The sequence below is a fragment of the Jaculus jaculus genome, chromosome 12 (assembly GCF_020740685.1).
Source record: "Jaculus jaculus isolate mJacJac1 chromosome 12, mJacJac1.mat.Y.cur, whole genome shotgun sequence".
Classification (NCBI taxonomy): Eukaryota; Metazoa; Chordata; class Mammalia; order Rodentia; family Dipodidae; genus Jaculus; species Jaculus jaculus.
The window spans coordinates 3,591,711-3,616,936 of NC_059113.1; the positions used below are offsets into that span (position 1 = coordinate 3,591,711).

The 25,226-nt window shown below is 42.9% G+C and overlaps 1 protein-coding gene across 3 annotated transcripts in view; it reads left to right on the top strand.

Moving 5' to 3' along the window:
* The first annotated feature begins 733 nt into the window (after positions 1 to 733).
* The window catches only part of Cep120 (centrosomal protein 120), a 57,925-nt gene continuing 33,432 nt past the window's right edge, over positions 734 to 25,226 (top strand). Inside the window, exons 1-9 of one of the 3 annotated variants that reach the window (XM_004669191.2) lie at positions 734 to 822; positions 4,882 to 5,038; positions 5,827 to 5,941; positions 7,814 to 7,955; positions 9,201 to 9,349; positions 19,473 to 19,670; positions 22,087 to 22,314; positions 23,224 to 23,440; positions 24,568 to 24,742. In XM_004669191.2, coding sequence (XP_004669248.1) covers positions 774 to 822; positions 4,882 to 5,038; positions 5,827 to 5,941; positions 7,814 to 7,955; positions 9,201 to 9,349; positions 19,473 to 19,670; positions 22,087 to 22,314; positions 23,224 to 23,440; positions 24,568 to 24,742 — 1,430 coding nt within the window. In that variant the 5' untranslated portion in view covers positions 734 to 773. Of the gene's footprint in view, positions 823 to 1,037; positions 1,219 to 4,881; positions 5,039 to 5,826; positions 5,942 to 7,813; positions 7,956 to 9,200; positions 9,350 to 19,472; positions 19,671 to 22,086; positions 22,315 to 23,223; positions 23,441 to 24,567; positions 24,743 to 25,226 lie in introns of those variants that run through there. The other 2 variants (XM_045130963.1, XM_045130962.1) reach the window with 2 other exon arrangements.

Genomic DNA, 25,226 nt, shown 5'->3' on the forward strand with positions numbered 1-25,226 from the left:
GGTGCTCCCCAGAAGAACCTACATCTCTGCGCATGTCTGCCCACGTGACAATGTGTTTATTTTATTTTATTCTTATTTTAAGGGGATTTTTAAGGTGCGGGGACATTCTGGGAGAGTTACGTCAGTCCCAGCATTTACAGTGACTACCGTATTGCCGCTAGCTGTTGTGCGAGAGCAGAAAGTTGAAGGTGCGCGGGAGAACGGCTTAGGGAGTAAGATCTTTCATTTTCTGCAACTTAGCTTATCAAGCCGCGTTGACAACAGGTGCCTGGGGGGAAAAAACCTAGCCTTAAAAAAATTCCCATTGAGATAGTTCTCAGGTCGAAACAGGTGCGTAGAGCAGATAATACGGTACCCTTTCGGCCCAGTGCTGACGCAGAACCCGGCAACAGCGTCTGCAGCGCTGGTGCGCCTGCGCGGCAGCCCTCCCGCCCTCGCCCGCCTCTCCCCGCGCCGCCGGCAGGGTGCGCTGTGGCGGCGAAGCGGCGCTCTCCCGGGAGCGCGGGAAGGCGCGCGCGAAGGACGCGAGGCGAGCGGCCTTCTAGCCGCGCCCGCGCCGCTCTCCATGGCCCTCGGTCCTCCAGCCTCCCCCGGGGGCCCTGGGCCTGGTTGCTAGGCGGAAGCGGGGCGCGGCGGCGGCCGGGGCGTTTGAACCGCGGCGTCCGTCGCGCCCGGTGCGGGCCGGGTCAGGGCCTGTGCCGGAGGCCGGGCGCGCCGCAGGCCGCGGGGCTCGCCGGGGTCCCGTCCCCGCCGCCCGCCCGCCCCACGCCGCCATGGTCTCCAAGCCGGAGCAGCTCCTGCTGGTCGTGTCCATCCTGGAAGGTGAGCGAGCGGCCCGCGTCTCCGTCCGCAGCCGCCTGTGAAGCTCGCGGACCCCGCCGTCCCGGGCTGGCTCGGTGCACGCTGCGAGGCCGGGGCCATTGGTTTAGACGCCGAGCTGTTGGGGATAGGTGGTGTGAGCGAGACCCGCCGAGCCCAGAGAACGTAGGAAAAAGCAAAAATAAAAAAAAAATTCCATCCGAAGCAGCCTGTCGATGGCTTTCACATGCTCGAGCGCCCGCACAGCCCGCTCGGCGCTCTGCAGTCCCGGGAATGCCGCCCGAAGAACTGCGCCTTTGACCAGCGTCCTGGTGTGATTTCAGAGCATTGCATCGCCGATGGATGCTGGTCCCCTTACCGGTCTTGATGGAGTCCCCAGGGACCACCTTCATTCACAAGGTGTCCCATGCGCTTCTGCAGGGTTCATTGGGGGACTTGAGGCGTCCTGGGTTCTGCAAGCGGGGGCAGTTTGGGAGATGGATGTGTCAGGTCATTGGCTTGCGGCAGCTGCCCGGATCACCTTTGGGGAAGCTGGGAAACGTTTAACGTGGAGGAGATGACATTTATTAGTGTATTGATGATGATTAGGAATTTATCAGCCAAAAAAGAAAATAAAAAGACGTAAGATCTAAGGGAAGAGCAAAAGAGCCTTTAAGGCATGGAGAAACAAGTCTTCTTGCTTTCTTTCTTTCTCCTTCCCCTCCCCCCAAGTTTATTCAGTAAATGTTGCTTAAAAGCGTTTCTCTAATTGCAGAAGAGTAAAGCACAAAGGAACTGTGTTTGGTGGTAATTTGGAACAGGAGTCAGCAACGTATGAAGCCACCCTGCTCGCTGAACCACAGGCATGGGTGCCTCCCTACCTCCATGAGAGGGGCCTGACACAGATGAGGGGGAAGGAAACAGTGAAAAAAGCATTGAGATTTGGAAAAAGACTGACTAGAAGCCATTAAAGAATTGGGATAATGTTTACCGTTAAATTGCTGTTTACAAACAAATGGCTGAATTAATGGTACAGTTTGGTCAACGAAACGTTAGACATCAGAACTAGGCTCTGTGTTATTGTAATAATTCTTTCCTTTTTGGGACATAAAGTTTCATCTACTTGGAGTGGTCAAATTAATGTGCAGGAGGACACAGTTTGTTGGGTAGTAAAACGTGATGTACACAAGGGGCTTGGGGGTGGGTGATAGAAAAACATCAATTCTGGTGAATAGGTAGTTAAGACAACAGGACACCATGGGGACGAAATGGTGGGTGGAATGCCGAAGAAAACTGGAAGATGACCAGTATGGAGGAGGTCAGTGTGTAGGCATTTTGTACCTAATAAGAAATGAACTTTTATAGCTTGAATCAATAGGCCTTGGAGCAGAGCTGTCCAACCTTTTTGAAGCACGGGTCTCACTTTTAAAGCTCAGTGTGGCCTGGAACTCACTGTGTAGCTCAGGTTGGCCTTGAACTTGAGGTGATCCTTCCACCTCAGTCTTCCAAGTATTGGGATTGAAATCATGTGCCACCATGCCCAATGTGCCCAACCTTTTGACATTGGGACATGCCATCATCTACAGACGGTGTTGGACTGCCTTCATAGTGAGTCTGGGACCAATGCAGCGGGTGGGCCAGAAGTTGAACACATGCGTAGCTTAGAGGATCTTGACAGCCAAGGAGTTTAGAATTGGTATTTTAAAGAAAGAGTAGTGGCGCACAGTCCTAAGTAGATGAGCACTTTCCTCAAGTTCAGTTTAGTAGTATGTTTACAAATGAGAACTTGGAGTCAGGATGTCAGGTTGTTACCACAAACATACCTACAACTGCCATGTGCCCCCCTGCAACCGTCCTCTTGTGTTTGTGTTGCTGTTTGAACTAAGAAACTGCCCATCCTTTTCTTCCAGTGGTCACCGGATGTTGGGCTTATCTTCGGAGTAAGAGTAGGTGCTTCCTATAGACGTCTGAATGAGTTTCCACTGGGAGAGCCTGAATCAGGGCTTCCTGTAGTAACACTCTTCAGTAGAACTGATGCAGGATTTTGGGGTCCGGGAGGGGTCTTTCAAACTTGTGAATACCAATTTTGGGTCCTTACTCTAATTTTAACAAAGAATTGATAATAATGGACTTGAGAGAGATAAATTATGAATTATTGAGTTTATTTAGGGAGAAATCATCAATCATGAGGTTCATTTAAGAGAAATTTTGATCTAGGAAGAGACTGGGGCAGATTCCCAAGCACATAGTAGACAGGATCTAGAAGCTTATTTAGGGATATTTAGAGGAAACACATACTCATGTGGGAGGCATAACATCTGCCCTGGGCCTCTATGTGGAAGAAAGTTAAGAAATTAAGTGGTGATGACTTAAGGAAGAATAGCAGAGGAAAAGTACCAAAACAGAGACCAGGAGATTCAGATGAGAAATGGGTAGAAAGAGAGTTATACTCATAGTTACCCTGAGTTCAGAAAAATTACACATGTAGCAGGCCCAGAGTTTAGAGGAAATAGCCATGTGTTAGATCTAGAGTTTAGAGGAAAATCATACATGTAATCAAAGTGAGACTGTACCCTAAGGTATAATGCAGGTAGAAGGCAAGCAGAAATTACCCAGACGAAGAAACAGTGCAACGTAGGGTAGAGCCAGGTTTACATATGTCCAGATAAAGATCATGGGGCAGAGAGAAGGCAGAGATCGGCGCAGATAAGCCTTTACTGTGAACTAACAACTGTAGTGCCCCAGTGTACTCTCCTGGCAGTCTGCATCACATCTGATTCCAAATATGCCTTCAGTAACCTTGAGTCAATAGATTTAGGGAGTATAGATGAAAGTTTATATATGGGTAGGATATTTTATTTTATTTATTTATTTTGGTTTTTCAAGGTAGGGTCTTGCTCTAGCCCAGGCTGACCTGGAATTCACTGTGGCATCTCAGGGTGGCCTCGAACCCACAACAATTCTACCTCTTCCTCATGAATGCTGGGCTTAAAGGCATGCGCCACTATGCCTGGCTTATGCACAAGATATTTTTATATTTATTGGTAATACAGTATTATCCTGGAAAATGAAATGAGTGAGTGAATAAATACATATGCTTATTTTTCTGTAGAGATTCTTCTTTTTCCACTTAGCTTATTAATATGTTTGGGACTGGGTCTCATGTAGTCTAAGCTGGCCTCAAATAAAGGCTGCTGGTTACAGGGCAGACACGAAATGCTCAGCCTTGTTTTTCCTTTGAGACAGATCTTACTATGTAGGCTGTGGCTGGCCTGGCCTGGTCTGGATCATCTTGCTATGTAGACCAGTCTGGCCTCAAACTTGTGGCAATCCTGTCTCTGCCTCCCAAGTGCTAGGATTTTACAGGCATTTACCACATGTCCAGTTTAGAGATTATTTTTTTTAATATTTATTTATTTATTTGAGAAAGTGGGAGAGAGAATGGACGCTCCAGGGACTTCTGCCCATGCAGATGAACTCCAGATACATGTGCCACTTTGTGCATCTGGCTTACATGGGTACTGTGGAATTGAACCTGGGCCATCAGGCTTTGTAAGTGAATACCATTAACCACTGTCCCATCTCTCCAGCCCTAGAGATTATTCTGAACTGAGTCAACAGGAAAATTACAATATAAATAAATTTGGTTTTGCTAGTTAGCCTTCCCATTTATTTTATTCTTTATAAAGTACATGTCCAGTAACAGTGATGTGATCATAGTTTTAAATCTTTAATTCCAAATGGTATGGAGAGCTCAGTGTGAACCAAGGGCAGCAGCATTGACACAACTTGACATTTCAGGTCTACCTTAGACTTACTGAGTCTGAAACCCTATTTTAACCAGATTCTCATATGCACATCAATGTTTAATTAAGAAGCAGTAACTGATACATTACAGTTTTTAGCTTGATTATGATTCCTATGAGTTATGGAAGTGAGTGCATATGTATATATTAGTGATAGAGTTATGTGTAGTACAAGTCAGCCACCTTTAATGTATGTCAGTTTTTAAAACATACTAAATGATCCTGTTTGTTTTTTATACATTTACAATGAGTCTATACACTCTTGCTGTTTCCTTAGGTCGGCATTTCCCCAAACGTCCAAAGCACATGCTTGTAGTAGAAGCCAAGTTTGATGGAGAGCAGCTGGCTACCGATCCTGTGGACCATACTGACCAGCCAGAATTTGCTACTGAGCTAGCCTGGGAAATTGATAGGAAAGTGCTTCATCAGCACAGGTAACTTGTTCCTTTCATATAGACTTGATATTTATTGGTCTCTCTTTCAAGCTTTATAAGATTTTAGAATTTATTAAGGTTGTGGTAAATATCATTTGTTATCTAGAAGATATTTTAAAAAATATTTATTTATTTGAGAGAGAATAGGTGTGCCATGGCCTCTAGCCATCCCATATGAACTCCAGATGCCATTACCACCTTGTGCATTTGATTTACGTGGGTACTGGGGAAACAAAACCTGGGTCCTTAGGCTTTGTAGGTAAGTGTGCTGGTGGTGGTGTGAGTCAGGGTCCCCCATAAAATTTGGCATTCTGAATGCTCTATTCCCAGCTTATGGCAGTTTGGGAATTGGAGCCTCCTGGAGGTGAGGTATTGGGTGGGGCGGGCTTATGGGTGTTATAGACAGCTTCCCCTGGCCAGTGTTTGGCTCACTCTTCTGTGGCTGTTATCCACCTGATGTTGGCCAGGCGGTGATATCCACGCTCTGCTCATGCCATTGTTTTCCCTCTGCCATTGTGGACCTTCCCCTTGAGTTTGTGAGCCAAAATGAAACCTTTCCTCCCAAAAATCTGCTTGTGGTTGAGTGTTTTCTGCCAGCAACTGGGAGCTGATTGCAACAGTGGATATTCACATAAGCAGATAAAATTACTAGTTCTTTCCAGGTGAGGAATTTTTTAGAAATTATAGCTGACCCAACAAACCTAATTATCTGCATAATAATGGGCAGGTTTTCCAGGCTAGTGGAAAGTTGGCTTAATATTAAAAAAAAAATCACATCAATTATACAGGTTACAGCGAACTCCTATCAAAATCCAGTGTTTTGCCGTGGACCCTTCTTCTTCAGCCAAGGAAACCATAGGCTACATTGTTCTGGACTTAAGAACCGCACAAGAAACAAAGCAGGTACTGCTTCTTTTAATGTGTGTTAATAATGATGATGGGCAGATTTTTTGCAGGTAGCAGGTTAGTGAGAAGAACACACAGTCCTGGGCCTGTTGCAGGTCATCGCCTGAAGCTAATAGAAAAGTCTTACTCGTTTTCCTCACCCAGGGCCTCCTGTGCACCAGGCCTCTGGGAGCTTCTGCTGTCAGTTTGATTAAAGCTAAAGTAAAACTACAAAGGGGGCATCAAAGAGAGAGGATGCATTTCTCACCTAAGAACCAGTGTTGTATGATGTATTGTATGACATTTGTGATCAGAGTCAAGGAGCCATCCATACATCAGTTCTATGAAAACCCAGTGCTCTTGCTTTTCCTTCTATTTGGCAGCAGAAATATTTGAAATTTGCTTATGTAATATTTGAAGTTCAAAACCAATTGCTTCTCTGTAAATGTAAATGGAAAAATTCAGATTTATTTTAAAAAATGTTTTATTTTTATTTATTTATTTGACAGAGAAAGAGGGAGGGAGAGAGAGAATGGGCGCTAGGGCCTCCAGCCACTGCAGACGAACTCCAGGTTTGTGCGCCTCCTTGTGCATCTGGCTTACGTGGGTCCTGGGATATTGAACCTGGGTCCTTTGGCTTTGTAGGCAAACGCCTCAACTGCTAAGCCATCCCTCCACTCCTGAGTTATCTTTTAGATTGAGTAACCCAAGCACATAAAATGTTTTTCAGGGATAGAGAGGGTTCAGTGTAAGGTGCTCGCTGTGGAACTGGACTTGAGTTGGGATCCCAGTACTTCTGCAAATGCCAGGCACTGCAGGGCCCGCGTATGACCCCAGCACGGGGCGGCACAGACAGGAGGACCCCTGGGGCTGGCCTCTGAGTTTAGTGAGAAACCCAGTCTCAAAAAGTAAAGTAGAAAGTGGCTGAGGAAGACTATGATCTCTAGCTGCCACACACGTGTGCAGTGCACACGCACATATGGCTGTGTACTTGTGCACACCACACACCAGTGCTCAAAACTCGTATTTCTGGCTTATATTTGAAATTAGAAAACATCTGTTATAAGAAACATGGCAAATAATTATGTTAGTTTTTCTAAAAACCTGTATATTTAAAAAAATCTATGTCCTAGTTAATCCTATTTTACTTAATAAACATAGCTTTAATATAAAACAGCCATGCCTTTATACAACAATGGCCGGAGTAAGAATGCTGTTTCTTTTTGAGTGCTAAGTGAATGCCCTGCTGACTATGAGTCCTGGACTAGAGGTGTCTGGTGTCTTGGCCCGTAGACTTTTCCCCTGCCTGGTCTCCAGTAGAATTTCTGAGCATGGTGTGGTGGAGCTATTCAGGTAACTTAGGACCCCACATTGGTAAGAAGGCATCTGTTTCAATACTAGTCCAGTAAATGGTTCATAACCCAGAATGCAATCTCTGGACTTTATGTTAGTATTCCACATTTACTAGTAAAAAGTTATTTGATTAAACAGGACAAATTGAAAATAGGGCAGGAAGAAAAGGTATGATAAAAAATGTGAAGAAATTGGGAAAGCAGTAAATGAAGTTTTTGTTACTAAAGGATGATATGAGATTGGAGATAGATAGCTGAAGATGGAAATATACTGATTTTCCCCCCTTTACTATTTTGTCTGGTAAAACATTGGAATATAGCCAAAGAAGACTACTTATACACTTCAATAAGTTTTTCAATGGAAAATTCAATTGATGGCTACCTACCAGGATGAATTTCTTCTGAAGAAAATGTGAAAGCAAAATTTTAAGAGATGAAAAGTACTGAAAAGCTCTAGGAAATGTATTTCAGGCCTTACAGAACATTTTGAGTACTTGTTTCCTGTAAACATCAAGGTGTCTTCTGTCTTGTTATCTAGGCACCCAAGTGGTACCAGGTGCTGAGTAACAAGTACACCAAGTTCAAGTCCGAGATACAGATCGGTATCACTTTGGAAACAGATACAAAGGCACCACCGGATACTTTTAAAGCAAAAGGAGCACCTCCCCGGGACGGTCAAGGTTTGCGCATTGTCGTCTCGCCTGTTCTTGCGGCAGTCTCTTGTAGCTCCGGCTGGCCTGTAGCTGGCTGTGGTGCTGAGGCTCACCTAGAATTCTGCTGCCTCCTCCTCCACCTGTCAGTGCTGGGGTGCAGTTGTGCACACCTCTTCTAGCTTCTTTCTCCTCCACCTGCCAGTGCTGGGGTGCAGTTGTGCACACCTCTTCTAGCTTCTTTCTCCTCCACCTGCCAGTGCTGGGGTGCAGTTGTGCACACCTCTTCTAGCTTCTTTCTCCTCCACCTGCCAGTGCTGGGGTGCAGTTGTTTACACCTCATCTCGCTTTGCTCATCTCTCCCTCTCTCCATTTATTTATTTACTTATTTATTTTGGGGGTATGGTCTCATTCTAGCTCAGGCTGACCTAGAATTTACTATGAATCTCAGGGTAGCCTTGAACACAACACTATGTCTATCTGTAGAAAATTATATGGATATTCTTAGTTGAAATTTCTGTTTATTCCTACTTTTCTGTTTCTTGATGTGATAGATTGCACTAATCTTTTTAAAAAATGATTAGTAGGAAGCTTATAGTTCTAAGTGCATAAGCTGGAACACTAGCTTTAAAATCAGTTTATGTAAGTTTTCACTTTATAAAACTAGAGAAAGCAAATCAAGTCCAACAAATACAGAATATAATAACAAAAATAAGATCAGATCAGTAAAATTGAAGATAGGGAATCAATATAGAAAAGTTACTTTTCCGTGAAAGAAATTCCCGGTGCAAGTTAGACCAGGTGAAAGGAACGTCTGTTAGTAATGTGTTAACTAGGTGATGGGAGCTGCTCTGTAGTCCTGTGGGTTGGTGTTTTTAACAGAACCTGTACAGCAGGCGTCTGGGCTTCCTCGCTGGTTCTCAGTGCTTGTTCTCAGCTGCTATAGAGAGGTGCAGGGGCTGGGTTGTGTGTTTTCCTTACTGCAAGTAAGGGTTCTAATACAACCACAGCTGGTTTAGACTGTTAGGAATTACTCTGTCCTAAGGGCAGACCTTGCTACAAAGATCAGAATTCCCTGGCATGTTTCAAGATGTCTTCTTTTTTCCCTGTGAGAAGCACAGGAAGGTTTTAAGTTCCATGCCAGCCTGGCTGATATATAAGATCTTATCTCAACTGCCCCTAGCCCCCCACCCAAAAAGTAAAAACCATAACATTTCACCTGTAGTCATTTATGGAAGACTGCATTCTAAGTTAATTGTGTTTCCCTCCGTAAAGTACCTGCCAGCCTGTGTGGACTGGACCCGAAGGACATAGTCGCGGTGCTGAATGAGGAAGGAGGCTACCATCAGATTGGACCAGCAGAGTGCTGTGCTGACTCCTTCATCCTGTCCGTGACCATCGCGTTCGCTACACAGCTGGAGCAGGTGAGGCGTTCCCTGAGGTCAGTACTTCAGGAAGACTCCAGAGAAACTGTACAAGAAGATGATTGCAAATAGGGTCAGAAAGACTATTTAAAAACTCTTTAAAAATTTTATTTATTTGAGAGAGAGAGAAGAAGAGGCAGATAGAGAGAATGATGCTCTAGGGCCTCTAGCCACTGCAAATGAACTCCAGATGCATGTACCACCTTGTGTATCTTGCTTACGTGGGTCCTGGGGAATCGAACCAGGGTTCTTAGGCTTTGCAGGCAAACACTTTAACTGCTAAGCCATTTCCCCAGCCCTGGAAAACATTTGTAAAAGCATATTTATTTGAGAGAGAGTGAGAGAGGGAGGAGAAAGAAGAGAGAGTATATGGGTACACCAGGGCTTTTTCCCTGCTGCAAACAAATTATGTGGGTAACAGAGAATCAAACCCAGACCATCTTGTAAGCAAGTGTAAACACTGAGCCATTTCACCAGCCCAGGAAAGCACTTTTACTTAAGGAAAAGAACTAATTTCACTTTCTCAGTAATAAGATAATGAATTAATTGTTGGGATCTGGGGGAGTGGCCGCCAGTAGACGTGGCTCGCTCCTGTGCCACGCAGCCGTGCTGGGCTGGTGGGAGGCGTCTACACTGGCATTTTGAATAACATTCTTTTTAGAGAAATTTGCAATGCCTTGAACACTTTATCTCAGGAAAGTCAAGGCATGTACAAGGATGATTTTGTGATAGACTGCCACTTCTCAACAGTGGTTCAATACAATCTTCTGTTTCTTAGGTCTGCAATGATATTTTGTGCTTATATAAGCTAACAAAAATTAGCCCATTTTTATCATGGATCTGATAGAAGTAAAAGATTCTTGAATTAGAATGAAATTATTTTATTCTCAGCACAGTGGGTCACATGACTATTGGCCCATTTTCTTCTGTCTCCTTAACCCACGTCCCATGCAAGCCATATAGAAAGGCATACTGGGTTTTGTTACAGCTAAGGAGGATGAGCTTGGGGAGCGCTGTAAGTAGTCCTGGACGTTGGCGCAGAGGCACAAGGTCTTTCCCAAGGCTGGCAGCTGAGTGAACACTCTTGGGAGGTGGCCTGCCCCGGACTTGTCGTCCCGGCTCACCAGCAAGAGTGTACAGGACACTCATGGTAGATGGTCTCTTCCCAACTTGCTTCAACCCCTGCTCCACTGTTTTCTCTTGTTCCTCTTAGGATCAAGTCAACTTTTCTTGACTCAGTGTTGTTCAGCAGCAACTGGAATCAATTAATATTTTTAAAAACAGAGGAGATATGGCTTATTAAAATTTTTATTACACTGTTTATTCACTTTCTTAGACGTACAGAATTTCCACGTAGTCTACATTCACAAGTGAAATCTAAGTTAGTGACCACACTTTGACTTTCAAGACTTACCAAAGTCCATACTTTTTCTTAGGAAATGAGTTTACTTTTTGTCACACTAAATTCATGCCCACTACAAAAACTACTTTTTATACTTGTGTTTTTAGATGGATCCTTTCTTCTCAAAGTTGATGTTGCTGTTCCAGTTCCTTGTTGGCATGTGTACTGCTGCCTTTCCTCATCAGCTCCTTATTTTTCTTCCTAAGCTCTGCTTGTGGATGGTGCCCTCTTAATTGGTCACCCTGCTTGTGGAGAATGCCCATTGTCTGTCTTCTCAGCCACATTGGGACATCTAAGTGTGGTTTCATTGTATTATTAATACATTGACAAAGTATTTCAAATGGCTGTTTCATGTCTTGTCTCCTTAGAGAGTCATACTTATAAAAAATGACAGCTTTGATGTATGAGGACACTGCACATTGGTCGTATTTCCACTGGGCTACACTCGCATGACCCCTTTCCTCAGCCCTGTTCTCTGAAGACCCTGCACAGGCGGTTGTCGGTAATTGCTGTGGGTCACGAATGAGCCATCTGTCGCCATGGGGAGGAGGACAGCGCCTCCGAGTGCGCTTCCTCCGCTGGCACTCTTATGTCCCTTTGCCCCCGCCCCGCTCCACAGTGCAATGTTTCCTGAGCCTTGCAGGGAGTGTTACAACCTTTCTTTAGTTTTCGTCTCTCAGAAGCCTCTAATTTTCTGCTTTGATGAGTTTTGTGTCTCCTTGGCATCAGTCACCGTCTCCCTGGAGGATGTGCTCAGTCCAGCTGTGGGAGCAGCACTCATTTCATCCACTGCTTCCTCTGTCATGTCTCCCAGGCCCTGGGAAGTATGATGGAGATGGCTCATCTTGTGTTTGGCACTCAGCTTTCCTGTCACTCTGATGGGTCTTGGATCTCCCTTTTATTCACCACTATCTGTAAGAACCAGATTCTGTAACCAAAACTGAGAGCAGCATGTGTCAGGGGCATAAATGGCATGAAGACTTTTTGATGGGCATAACCTCTCCTTTTAACCAAAGAACAGTGGAAGCTTCCCTGTAGGTCTGTGATTGTCCAAGCCATAGGCTTCTGGCTTGGTTCTGAGTATGAGGTGTGAATTGCCTCCTACTGGGAGGGACTTACAATCAATCACAGAGCAATTGATGACTCTGCCTATGCACCACTCTTACACTGGTGGGAACATCTTGCCTGGCTGGTTGATTTTGTAGCTTGCAGAATCTGTTGCTTGTTCTTATGACTGGTGACTTTTATCCCCAGCAGCTTGTACAGAACTTTTCAGCACTGTGAGGGCTTGCCAGCAGGGAGCTGGCTTTCATCTTAATTCAGCATGATCTCTTAATGTCCTGCAGCCATAGCCTGTGGCGTCTTCAGCAATAGGGTCTTACAATTTAGCTTTGGTGGGGAACCAAGTGCTTTGGCGATGGCCTGCATTGTTTTGGGGCCTCATGGGCCTCCCTGACCAGCAGCTCACTGTGGGGGTAACCAGTGCTGGTATTAGGATTTACCAGAAAACAAAAACAAAAACGACTATGGTCTTAAGGTAAAGTTTTCTCCAACCCTGCACAGTACTTCTGCCAAACTCGTGTGCTCCTCTCTCAGTGTTTGAGCGTCATGTCACTTAGCTAGCCAACAGGCAGGTTCTTGTAACACTGACCCACGCCTCTTTAGTTCTGTATGTCACCGCCTTTCCTCCCTTCTTGATACCTGCTGATCCTGTTACCTATTAATGGACGTTGTGCACTTCACATGTTTTATATTTAATTCTAGCACAACATTAGAAAATTCTCATTTTCAGCAGGACATGGTGGCGCATGCCTTTAATCTCAGCACTTGGGAGGCAGAGGTAGGAGGATCGCTGTGAGTTTAAGGCCACCCTGAGATTCCATAGTGAATTCCAGGTCAGCCTGGGCTAGAGTGAGACCCTACCTCAAAAAAAAAAAAAAAAAAGAAAAAAGAAAATTCTCATTTCTACTTTTGAGATGCAAAAACCAAGTCTTAGGAAGATTCCGTAGCCAGTAAGTGGCCCAGATACTACTTGTCACACTGTGTTGTCCCATTGGACTGGGAGAGAGAGATTTGACTTGGAATTCCATTCTCAGGGTTCATATGCTCTCTAACTTAGACAAGACCCTCATGTTCCCAAGACTTGTTTTTCTCAAGTATGTGGTTACAGTACTGCTGCTTTTCAGGTATGTGAAAACCGAGATTATGTTAATAAAGTGTCTACCAAATAGTTTATCTGAGAGAAGCTAGATTCATATGGCAAGTCCTTTTGCACATGGTTGACCTATCTAGTCTTTAGCCTGTATTCATAATAGTTTAATGATGGAAACTGTTCAGCTGTTGATCACTAGGTGAATGGATAAACAGAAACGTGCTGATGAGTTAAGGAAGAGAAAGCATACCTATAGTACACACCTCAGGTCATTGGGATGAACTTCCAAACCAGACACAGTTGTGGTAGGAAGGGAACAGTTGCGGCTCACGGATCCAGGCACGTTCCCTGACGTAACGGTGGAAGAAGCGGGCCCTTTCACAGGTCCTGCAGAGAGAGTAAAGCAGCTCCCGCCAGCCCAGGCAGGCGCCGTCAGGCATAGGGCAGAGCTCAGGCGCTGTGCACATCTTTACTGTCACTTCCTGATCCGCCTGCACACGCACACCTTGGCACTGCACCCTAGCATCTGCCCACAGTGATAACTCCTCCAGTCAGGAGCCTGGAGGTCTAAATATTGATCTTTAGTACATTGGGGAACGTCCATTCCAGCTACCACAATGTCCATGACATAGAGTGTGCCCTAACTAGAGGGAGCAGTAGCGTGGGTGAGTACTGAAAGTACGCTTCATTAAGGTAGCTGCCCCAGGTCGCAAGTGGTATGACTCCATGTATATATGAAATGGCGCAAAGGTAGAACTGCTCAGTAGTTACATTGTTTCTTTTAGGTTGAAATTAACTAGCCACTTCATCTTTTCTTTCTTACTCAGTAAGGGAGGGTGAGAAAGCCTCCAACAATAAACAGCTATCTCTTTAAGTGACTTAGAACAAGTCAGGAAAAACTGTGTGAACTAAAGCAGTGGCATTAGTTTGCATCAAGAATACTGGATGGACAAAATCCAACATCCCTTCATGATAAAAGTCCTACAGAGACTGAATAGAAGGAACATATCTCAATATAATAATAGCTATTTATGATAAGCCTACAGCCAACATATTACTAAATGGGGAAAAACTAGAAGCTTTTCCATTAAAATCAGGAACAAGACAATGTGTCCACTGTCCCCACTTTTATTTAATATAGTTTTGGAAGTCTTAGCCATAGCAATAAGGCAAGAGACACAAAAGGGATACAAATTGGAAAGGAAGAGATCACGTTATCATTATTTGCAGATGGCATGATTCTATACATAAAGGACCCTAAAGACACTACTAGCAAACTGTTAGAGCTGATCAAAACCTACAGCCATGTAGCAGGATACAAAATAAATTCACAGAAATCAGTAGCCTTCATATATGCTAACAACAAACACACAGAGGATGAAATCAGAGAATCACTCCCATTCACAATTGCATCAAAAAAAAAAAATAAATAAATAAAGTACCTTGGAATAAACCTAACCAAGGAAGTAAAGAATCTCTACAATGAGAACTTTAAAACACTCAAGCAAGAAATTGCAGAACACACTAGAAAGTGGAGAAACATCCCTTGTTCCTAGATTGGAAGAATCAATATTGTGAAAATGGCAATCTTAGCAAAAGCAATCTACACATTTAATGCAATCCCTATCAAAATTCCTAAGGCATTCTTCATGGAAATAGAAAAAAACAATCCAAAAATTCACTTGGAATCATAAAAAACCTCGAATATCTAAAATAATACTGAGCAACAAAAATGAGGCTGGTGGTATCACCATACCTGATTTTAATCTAGACTACAGAGCCATAGTAACAAAAACAGCATGGTACTGGCACAAAAACAGACATGTAGATCAGTGGAACAGAATAGAGGACCCAGATGTAAGTCCAGGTAGCTATAGCCACCTGATATTCAATAAAAATGCCAAAAATACTCATTGAAGAGACAGCCTCTTCAGCAAATGGTGTTGGGAAAACTGGATATATATCTGTAGAAGGATGAAAATAGATTCTTCTCTCTCTCCATGGACAAGAATTAAGTCCAAATGGATTAAAGACCTTAACATCAGACCTGAATCTCTGAAACTGCTAGAGGAAAAAGTAGGGGAAACACTTCAACATATTGGTCTTGGCAAAGACTTTCTGAATACAACCCCATTTGCTCAGGCAATAAAACCACAGATTAATCACTAGGACCTCATGAAGTTGCAAAGATTTTGCACTGCAAAGGACACATTGAAAAAAGCAAAGAGGCAACCTACAGAATGGGAAAAAAATCTTCACCAGCTATATATCTGATAGAGGATTAATATGTAGGTTATACGAAGAACTCAAATAATAAGGAATCAAACAAGCCAATCAAAAAATGGGCTATGGAGCTAAATCAAGCATTCTCAAAGGAAGAAATACGAATGGCATATAAGCCTTTAAAAAAATGTTGTATGTCACTAGCCATCAGGGAAATGCAGATTAAAACTACATTGAGATTCCATCTCACTCCTGTCAGATTGGCCACCATCATGAAAACAAATGATCATAAATGTTGGCAGGGATGTGGAAAAAGAGGAACCCTTCTACACTGCTGGTGGGAATGCAATCTGGTCCAGCCATTGTGGAAATCAGTGTGGAGGTTCCTAAAACAGCTAAAGATAGATCTATCATATGACCCAGCTATAGCACTCCTAGGCATATATCTGAAGGACTTATCTCATTTCCTTAGAAGTACGTGCTCAACCATGTTTATTGCTGCTCAATTTATAATAGCTGGGAAATGGAACCAGCCTAGATGTCCCTCAACTGATGAGTGGATAATGAAGATGTGGGACATTTATACAATGGAGTTCTACTCAGCGGTAAAGAAAAATGAAGTTATGAAATTTGCAGAAAAATGGATGGATCTGGAAAGGATTATACTAAGTGAGGTAACCTAGGCCCAGAAAGCCAAGCGCCATATGTTCTCCCTCATATGTGGATCTTAGCTATAGATGATTGGGCTTCTGTGTGAGAAGGAAAATCCTAAGTAGCAGAGGCCAGTAAGTTATAAAGGAGACATAAAGGGAAGAGAAAGGAAAGGAGGAGGGTACTCATTATAGGTTGGTATTGTATATATGTAAGTACAGTGATTGAGATGGGGAGGTAATATGATGGAGAATGGAATTTCAAAGGGGAAAGTGCAGAGGAGGGGAGGGTATTACCATGGGATATTTTTAAAATCATGGAAAATGTTAATAAAAATTGTGAAAACAAAAAAAATATATACTGGACGGTGTGGTGTGGTGGCGCACCCCTTTAATCTCAGGAGGCAGAGGTAGGAGGATTGCTGTGAGTTCAAGGCCACCCTGAGATTTCATAGTGAATTCCAGGTCAGCCTGGACTAGAGTGAGACCCTACCTCGAAAAACCAAAAAAAAAAAAAAAGAACGAAAAGAAAAAGAATACTGGTTGGGCGTGGTACCGCATGCCTTTAATCCCAGCACTTGGGAGGCAGAGGTAGGTGGATCACCATGAGTTCGAGGCTACCCTGAGACTACATAGTAGGTCAGCCTGTGCTAGAGTGAGACCCTACCTCGTGGAAAAAAAAATAGAATACTGGATGGTGGGCTGGAGAGGTGGCTCAACAGTTGCAAGCATTTCCTGTGCAAGCATGAGTGCCTGAGGTCTGAGAAACTGCTCAGATTCAATCCCCAGGACCCACATATAGAGATGTCTATGGCCATGCGCATCTGTAGCCTCAGACCCATAGGGAAGCACATGCCTGAGAATTGTGGGGTCTCATGAAGTAGCAGCAAGCCCTGGCCCTGGGGTCCTTAAGAGACTGGTTTAATAAGTGACGGTGGAGCTGACACCTGATAACTCCTTTCTGGGCCCTGCATGAACACATCTACATGCATGCACCACACAGACCACATTACACTCATAAACCCAAGCCCCCCCCCAAAATACTAGATGTTGGTATTTTTGTTTCCTAATTAAATATTGAGAACTTAGGATAAATTTCATGGCTCTAAATTCCAGAATATTATAGGACTTTTAAAAGAATTTCTTCCCATTGTGGAACTTCCCATTGTGTACTATAGAAGATATAAAAATTCCCTTAACTTCTAATTATTTTTATTATTTTTTGATCATGGAGGAAAGTAAATGCCTCCCCTAATTAAACTCTTCTATAATAATGATTGTTCAAAGTAGTGTACTTTTCCCTCCATATATTTTCTTCTTTTCACACATCAACCACCAACTCTCTGATTGGCAATGTCATACTTCAGCATTCCTAAGAGAAAAGGAGGCATGAAACAATTTGATAATTTTCCCAAGGTTTCACAACAATCCACTGATAAAACTGGAAGTGGGGCTTGGTGTCTGTCTCCAGAGTTTGTGGTCTGTATAGTCAACAGGTTTGCAGGTGTATAGGTGTTCCTCTTGATATCTCTGTAAGTCTGCCTGAGTAAATAAAGTGTATCCAGTTAAACAAATACATTTTAATGTCTAGGTACAAATAATCGGTGTGCATTTGTAATATGTCCTATAGTGTGCTATTATAGTCTAAGTGGTTGTCACTTGTTTTACAAATTTAGTGTTAACTTTTTTAGCCCCAAAATTGATGGACTTACAGCTTATTTTCTGACTATAATGAACATTTAAAGTCTGCTTAAAGATAGGCTGAAAGTAGTGATGTGTGTCTGTAATCCTGGCAGTCAGGAGGCAGAGATAAGACAGCCATCGTCTTGGGTTTATTGGCTAGTTAGACTCGCAGAGTCAGTGAGCTTTTGGCTCAGGCAAGAGCTAGTATCAAAAAATAAGGTGCATGCTGGGCCACGGTGTTGCAGGCCTAATCCCAGCACTCAGTGGCGGACGTAGGAGGATGGCTGTGAGTTCGAGACCACCCTGAGAGAGTATGTAGTGAATTCCAGGTCAGTTTGGGCTTAGAGTGAGACTCTACCTAGAGAAACCAAAATAAATAAATAAATATTCTTTTTAGAAGTTGCAGAGTGGTAGAGGAAGATGTCTGGTCTTGGCCTTTGCCTACCCATATTGTGCATGCATGTGCACGTGTGTACTATACACACCCATGCAGAAGGAATGTCTTGTAGGACAGAAATCTCATCTTCTATATGTAGCGATGAAAGTAATGGCTCAGAACTTTATTCCTACTACAATCATATTTGGTAGCTCCTAGTTTATAGATACCAAAGTTTTGTTTTTTTAAAAATATTTATTTGTAAACAGAGACATAGAGAATGGGTGCTCATCTGGCTTGACATTGCTCCTGGGGAATCAAACTCAAGCCATCAGGCTTTGCAGGCAAGCGCTTTTAACTGCTGAACCATCTTTCCAGCTCCTCAAAACTTTTTCTTAACAATAAAAGACATAGGGCTGAAGAGATGGCTTAGTGGTTAAGGCGTTTGCTTGCAAAGCCAAAGGACCCAGGCTCAATTCCCCAGGACCCACGTTAGCCAGATGCACAAGGGGGCACATGTGTGAGAAGTTTGTTTGCAGTGGCTGCAGGCCCTGGCATGCTCATTCTCTCTCTCTCTGTCAAATAAATAAATAAAAATACTTAAAAAAATAAAGACATAGACTAAGGTGTTTTATATTAAATAGTCTGGATTAAGATTTAAACAATCTTTTCTCTTATAAAATAGCCTTGTTGATGGAATAAGAAAGTAAAGCATATGAAAATAAGGAAAGCTTTGTTTAAAATATTCAACTCCTAAAACAAATTTTCACGTATGCTGAATGAAATGAAAAATTTAAAACAACAAAAACACACTGAGAGTCTTCAGTGCCTTTGTTCTTTGTTTCATTTTGTTCTTTGTGCTTTTGAGATAGGCTCTCATGTACCCAGGATGACCTCAAACTCACTCCATAGCTAAAGTTGCCCTGGATCTGCTCTCACATCCTGTGTGTCTACCACCATGCCTATTTTTCTTTTTTTGTGTTTTTCTAAAACAATACTTTGAAAAATTAATCAAATTAGTAATTTTGTAGCAAGGGTCTAGGTATTGTGATACATTCCTGTAATCCTACCACTTAGGAAGCTAAGAGAGAAGGATTATGAGTTTGAGCCCAGGTGATGAGACCCTGTCTCATAAAATGCCAGCAACTTGGGCTGGAGAGATGGCTTAGCAGTTAAGCGCTTGCCTGTCAAGCCTAAGGACCCTGGTTCAAGGCTTGATTCCCTTGGACCCACTTTAGCCAGATGCACAAGGGGGTGCATGCATCTAGAGTTCGTTTGTGGTGGCTGGAGGACCTGGCACGCCCACTCTCCACTCACTCTCTCTCTGTCTCTCTCTGCCTCTTTCTCTCTGTCTGTCGCTCTCAAATAAATAAATACAAATTAAAAAACATACCAACAACTTAATATGTGGTTCAGTGATAATGCACTTACCTAGCATTCTTAAGGCTCTTAGTTTGATCCCCATGTCGCTACTACAAAAAATAAAAAGTAGTAAATTGGAAGAGATTTACATATTTTGGGTAGTTAATTTTAATACTTGGAATTTATCAATATTTTATGTATTTTTGATATATAACAGGGACATACGTGTATAGTGGTTTAGAAAGTAATGCTCTTATTTTTTCTTAACTTTTTAGTTAATTCCTTGTACAATGAAGCTTCCAGAACGACAGCCTGAGTTTTTCTTTTACTATTCTTTATTGGGAAATGATGTTACAAATGAACCCTTCAATGATTTAATGAACCCAAACTTTGAGCCAGAGAGAGCATCTGTTCGCATACGTAGCAGCGTGGAAGTTCTTCGTGTCTACCTGGCTCTTCATCCTAAACTGCAGGCAAGTACTTCAACAGATGTGGGGTACTAGAACTGGACTTCCAGTTGTAGAGAGCTTTCTGCTACACCTTGTAGTTTTGTGGGTATTATTTAAGTCATGAGATCATTGGAATTACAGTTACTTCAGAATTTTATTATTACTCAGTGTTGTAGATAGTTCCACGATGCTGGGAGGAACATCCAGCGGAGCAGTTTTATGGGAGGAAGGGACTTATTTCAAGCTTACAGATCCAGAGGACGTTCCATCAGTGACTCCCATTCATAAATCCAAGCAGAGAGAGAAACCACCACCAGCCAGCAACACCAAAAAGGAACAAGCAGGGACCCCAATGGAGGTCAGAACTTGTCTGCATACCTCTGGGCTGGAGCTAAGTTCTGCCGCCTGTTACCCGCCCCCTGAAGCAGGGGTCCACCTGCTGGGGGCTGAAGCTGCAAACTCAATTTTAATAAAACACCTGAGTTTGGGGGCCATGCTTTCAAAGTACCACACTCAGACACTGAGAAATGAGGCTTATCAGTTATCCATACTTTTTAGTAAGAAGTTATACCTGTGGACACTGGCTTGGCTTCTGCATTATCAGCGTAGATGTCCGTGCTCAGCACAAAGATTACACTCTTCCTTTAAAAATTAACCTTATTATTAAGATTGGAAACAAGCGTGGTGTGGCATGTATGTGTGAGGCACGTGCATGTGTGGATGCATTTGTTTGCAGGTGTGTGGGCACCTGTACGTACTGGTGCTGAGACCAGTGGTTGGTGCTGGGTTTCTTTCTCAGTTGCTCTTGACCTTGTTCTTTGAGACCAGCTCTCAGTGAACGTGGAGCTCACAGGTTCACTTAGAATCGCCACAGAGCTCCAGAGTCCCTGGCTCAGCCTCTGTAGTGCTGGGACTGCAGGCACAGGTACTGTGCCCAGCATTATGTGGGCTCTGGGCATCTACAGCCAGGTCCTCATGCTTGGCAGCAAGTGCTCTACCCACCGAGCCACCTCCCCAACTAAGAACACTTTTGTGAACCTGCCCTAGGGTATGTTTTGTAAGCACTTTTCCAGTTAAATTCTGTTTTTAATGTAAACTTTGCTAGTAGAAGTTACTCTTTTACATATGATAATTACTTGGATTGCAAAAATAAGTAGGGTAGTGAAATACATAAGTGGTTAGACTTTCATTTTGGTATATCGTTCTGCTAAATTCAAGATATTTCAAAAACTGACACCACGTAATATATTAAAATGCAGATAAAAATGGTTAGAATTTTATTCTGGTATTATATCCTCATGGTTTATTAATTTCCATGAGCACTTGAGTCATAAAAATACTTCTTTTCTAGCCTATAAAAATATCACACTCAGCTGCATCCTGAGATCCCGAACTCTGGGATGCAGACCTGATGCACCAGCTTTCTTCTTTTTCTTTCTTTTTACCCAGTATATGAGGGAAAGTTATATTATATTACATTATATTGCACTCAACAATATTAAGGCTAAGTAGTAGGGCTGGAGATATGACTCAGTGGTAGAGCCTACCATGCACGAGGCCCTGGGTTCAGTTCTAAGCCCTGCAAAAATAGATAGGAGATTGATGGACAGCTATTTACAAGCTTTGACGAGGCTCTGAGCAGTGGACAGGCGATGGTTATGCCCACCGTTGCACTCCCAGCACTCTGCTGTGGTCACGAGACCCTGCTTGAGAGATGAAGGCTTGCTCACCTCTTACTGCCGGTGGGAGAGGAAACATGCCAGCAGTGCTTATGAGTGTTCTCTAGTTGCTGTTTTGCAAGACTTCAGCCTAATAAGGGGAAAGAATAGTCATGGGCCTGTGTCTGTGTGGGGGTGCTGCGTGTGTAAGGTGGTAGTGTTGAGCTGTTGCGTAGCTGTCATTGACTGACAGCGCCCATCCCCGTGGTGTTCCTTTTCCTTTTCCTGTACAGCCTTTTGTGACAAAGGAGCAGCGCTTGAGGTATTTCCTGGTGGATAGTACAAAATCATTTCAGTGTTTGAATTCCTAATTAGGCTGATGCTTACTTAATGTTTAAAACTGCTTAAATGAATGTTAAATGTAGAAAAATGTTTGAGGTATTTGTTTTCTATTTAAATTCAGACATTTTGCTCTATAATTTGCATACACAAAGTAGTATATGAAATATTAAGGTAACCACAGCTTACTGACAGCATGGAGAAATGGTGGATAGCATACATGTGTGCCTTCCTAGACAAAGAAGCAAGACACCTGGTAGCTGTTGCTGAGTCACTAGTAATCTTATGACTTATCTCTAGCTTTAGCAGTCATGTGTGGAGGCCCGTGAGTCCCTGTGGCATACTTCCCTTCTGTGATCATTTCACAACTCTTGGTAAGTTCGTGGTATGAGAACAAGAGACAGAACTGTCAAGCCCTGTTTTCATTTTTCTTTTCATACTAGATCCATCTGTGCTGTGGAGACCAGTCCCTCGGGAGTACGGAAGTCCCCTTAAATGGACTGCTGAAGAAAGGCAGCACAGAAATCAACCAGCGCCCAGTCACGGTTGAGGGCGCTTTTACCCTTGACCCTCCAAACCGAGCCAGACAAAAGCTGGCGCCCATCCCGCAGGAGCTGGCCCCAACTGTGGGCGTGTCTGTGGCTCTGCAGAGAGAAGGCGTCGATCCCCAGGCAGGTGGTGACTCTGCTTTCATTTCCCCACCACCCAGTAGAGCTTGTAATTACGGAAGTTGGGCCTTGTTAGGAGTTACCTGGTGTCTTAATTAGTGGCCTGCATTAAATAGTGTCCCATTTCGGAAGGAAGAAACCTTTTAGAAAGTGCAGTGACCTCTGCTTTGCAGGCTGTGGCTATACTTATAGCCACTTGCTATGCAGAAAAGGACATTCTGATGGAAGACATGGTCAGTCCAAGTTTGGGAAATCTGCAGCAGTAGTGTCTCTCTTGCTTGACATGGTGTTTTGCTGTCCTTATACACTTGAGGCAGCTTTTGTATTTGTTTGAATGTATGTTTTTATTTTTGTTTACTTATTTGAGAGACGGAGAGAGAGAGAATGGGTGCACCAAGGCCTCCAGCCACTGCAAACAAAATCCAGTCGTATGCGCCATCTTCATCTAGCTTATGTGGGTCCTGGGGAATTCAACCAAGGTCTTTTGGCTTTGCAGGCAAAAGCCTTAACCGCTAAGCCATCTGCCCAGCCCCTCAATATATGTTTTTTAAATTGAATCTATCTGAATAATCAACTTTAACATGCTGTTCTTTAAAACCCACCACTGCACTGGCTTGATAGGAATCACTGTTCTCAGTGTCACTCATGCCAGACTGCTTTTCTCAAATATCCTTCCTTACCTGTTAGGATGCATTCTGGTACCCGGCTCCAGTTTCTGTATTTTCTTCCTGTTCATCTTCCTTTTTCTGGTCCTAGATGCTTTAAGAAAATTTGCAAATTATGAAGACAGTAGACTAGTAATGCCAAGACTGAGAAAGGAAGCTTGTATTTTTTAAAAAGAAGCATATTTTTTCTTACTTATAAAGGAAAGCATTTTGCAAATTGTATTTTATTTTTTAACATTGTTTCTAGTCCTTAATTGACTTAAAGACCCAGAATGGACATAACACAGAGCATTCAAAGAAGAGAGTTTTAACTCCCATAAAGGAGAAGACACTTACTGGACCAAAATCACCCAGTGTGTCACCTGTTCTGCCTCATAACCAGACACCTCCAACTAAAGATGATGCAACAGAAAGTGAAGTAGAAAGCCTACAATATGACAAGGATGCAAAACAAAGTCTAAAAGGTAAGATGTGCTTTTCATATTTGAGATACTGGGTATTGCAGCCATCTAATTAATAAGTGACTGTGAGAACTTTGAAAGGGAGGTGGTTAATGAAAATTGAAGAGCTTTGTAAGAATCAAGAGTCTATAGTGGTGATATAAAAATCTGATTTAACATAATTTCAGTCTACTTAGATTCATAGTAGAGTTTGTTACAGTGAGAAATTTCCATTTTACTTTTATTGGAAATAATCTATTCAAAAGAAATAAAAGAACATAGTTCTGCCATATGGATCTTTAGACTGTTGAATTAAACAAATTCACTAGATTTTTCAAGCAAAGAGCTATTAACTCCTTCTAATAACCTCATTATTTTCATTCTAAAGAATGAGTCTGAAAATGTATGCATCTATTTTTATAAAAATTTTCTATACATCACATAACCGCCTGCAGTTGCAACTAGCAACATAAGTAAGTGACGGTAAATTAGGGTTCCCGTGGCAAGGTTCACTTCCCCTCTGAGTAGCTGTTTGACTTGACCACTTATTAGGTATTGTTGGTCTATCATAGGCTTAGACAAGGTCGATCTCTTTTCAAGTTTTCACTGTGTTGGTCTCTTTCATATGTGCCTAAAACAGTCACTGCTTTGTAAAGGTATTTATGTTTATATATTTCATATATGTTCATATTTATATCTATAGTAAGTCTCCAGTACAGCTCTTCAGATGTTCAGTGAGACGCATGTACCTCTTAGAGTCAAGTAGTCCCACAGTGTTGTATTAATTCTGCTTGTTTTCATGTCTTGTAGTGTGTGCTGAGAGTACCTTTGCTTCCCATAACCTCATTCTCCAAGACGGGCTCTTGTCATTAACTAATGCAGGCTGCCCTTAACTTGTGATCTTAGTGCCATAGCCTTGAAGTGCTGTTACTGCAGGAACATGCCACCATGCCCACTCTGTGCTTTCTTTACATGATTCTAGAGTGTGAATCAAAGCCTAGTAATTTGGAGCAAGCCTCTTTAAAGAGATGCTTATGGCTCAGTTCTTACATGCGTGAAGCAAAATAGTCAAATTCCCGGCATGAAAGTCAGTGAGATTCTATCTTTAAATTGCCTGGACAACTTTTTAAGAAAACTGATGTTCGTGTTAGGCATTAGCTCTGTACCCGCTTCATTGGCCCAGCCAGTGGTTACTTCCCACGCCTCAGAAGTAACGTCAGGACAGAAGATTGCTGTTCCCGCGACATCGCATCACTTCTGCTTTTCAATAGACTTAAGGAGCATCCATGGCCTGGAAATTAGTTTTCCAGTTAACTGCATATTGAGGTATGGTTTGATTTTGTTTGGGGAGAAATGTTTTTCCTCTGTTTGGGGAGTTGCAGAGAATGCCACCAAAGATATAACATTGATTTGTCAGAGTCGGTAAAGTTTTAAATCCTAATGACTTTGAGCTTGAGCCAGAGAGGCACTGGGAAAGTGGCCGCTCCTGTTTGGCGTTGTAGGTCTTCATAGTCATTGTGTGCTGCCGGTTCAGTTGTAATGCTTGCTTGCTTATTTCTGGAAAGAGGTACTTCAGGTCAAAATAACAGTGGGGTAGTGTGTGTGTTTTCTGTGGGAAGTTGCATTCCTTACATTGAAAAGGTCACGCTTATGGACTAGCAGGAGGCAGAGCCAGGACTCGACGTGCAGAGCCGCTGCTCCCAGTCACTTACTAAATGACTGCAGGCACAGTTCCTTTTCAGCAACCCTACACGTTCATAGATTTCGGGGACTGAGAAATAACGAAGTGTCATACAATGTACGTGGAGAA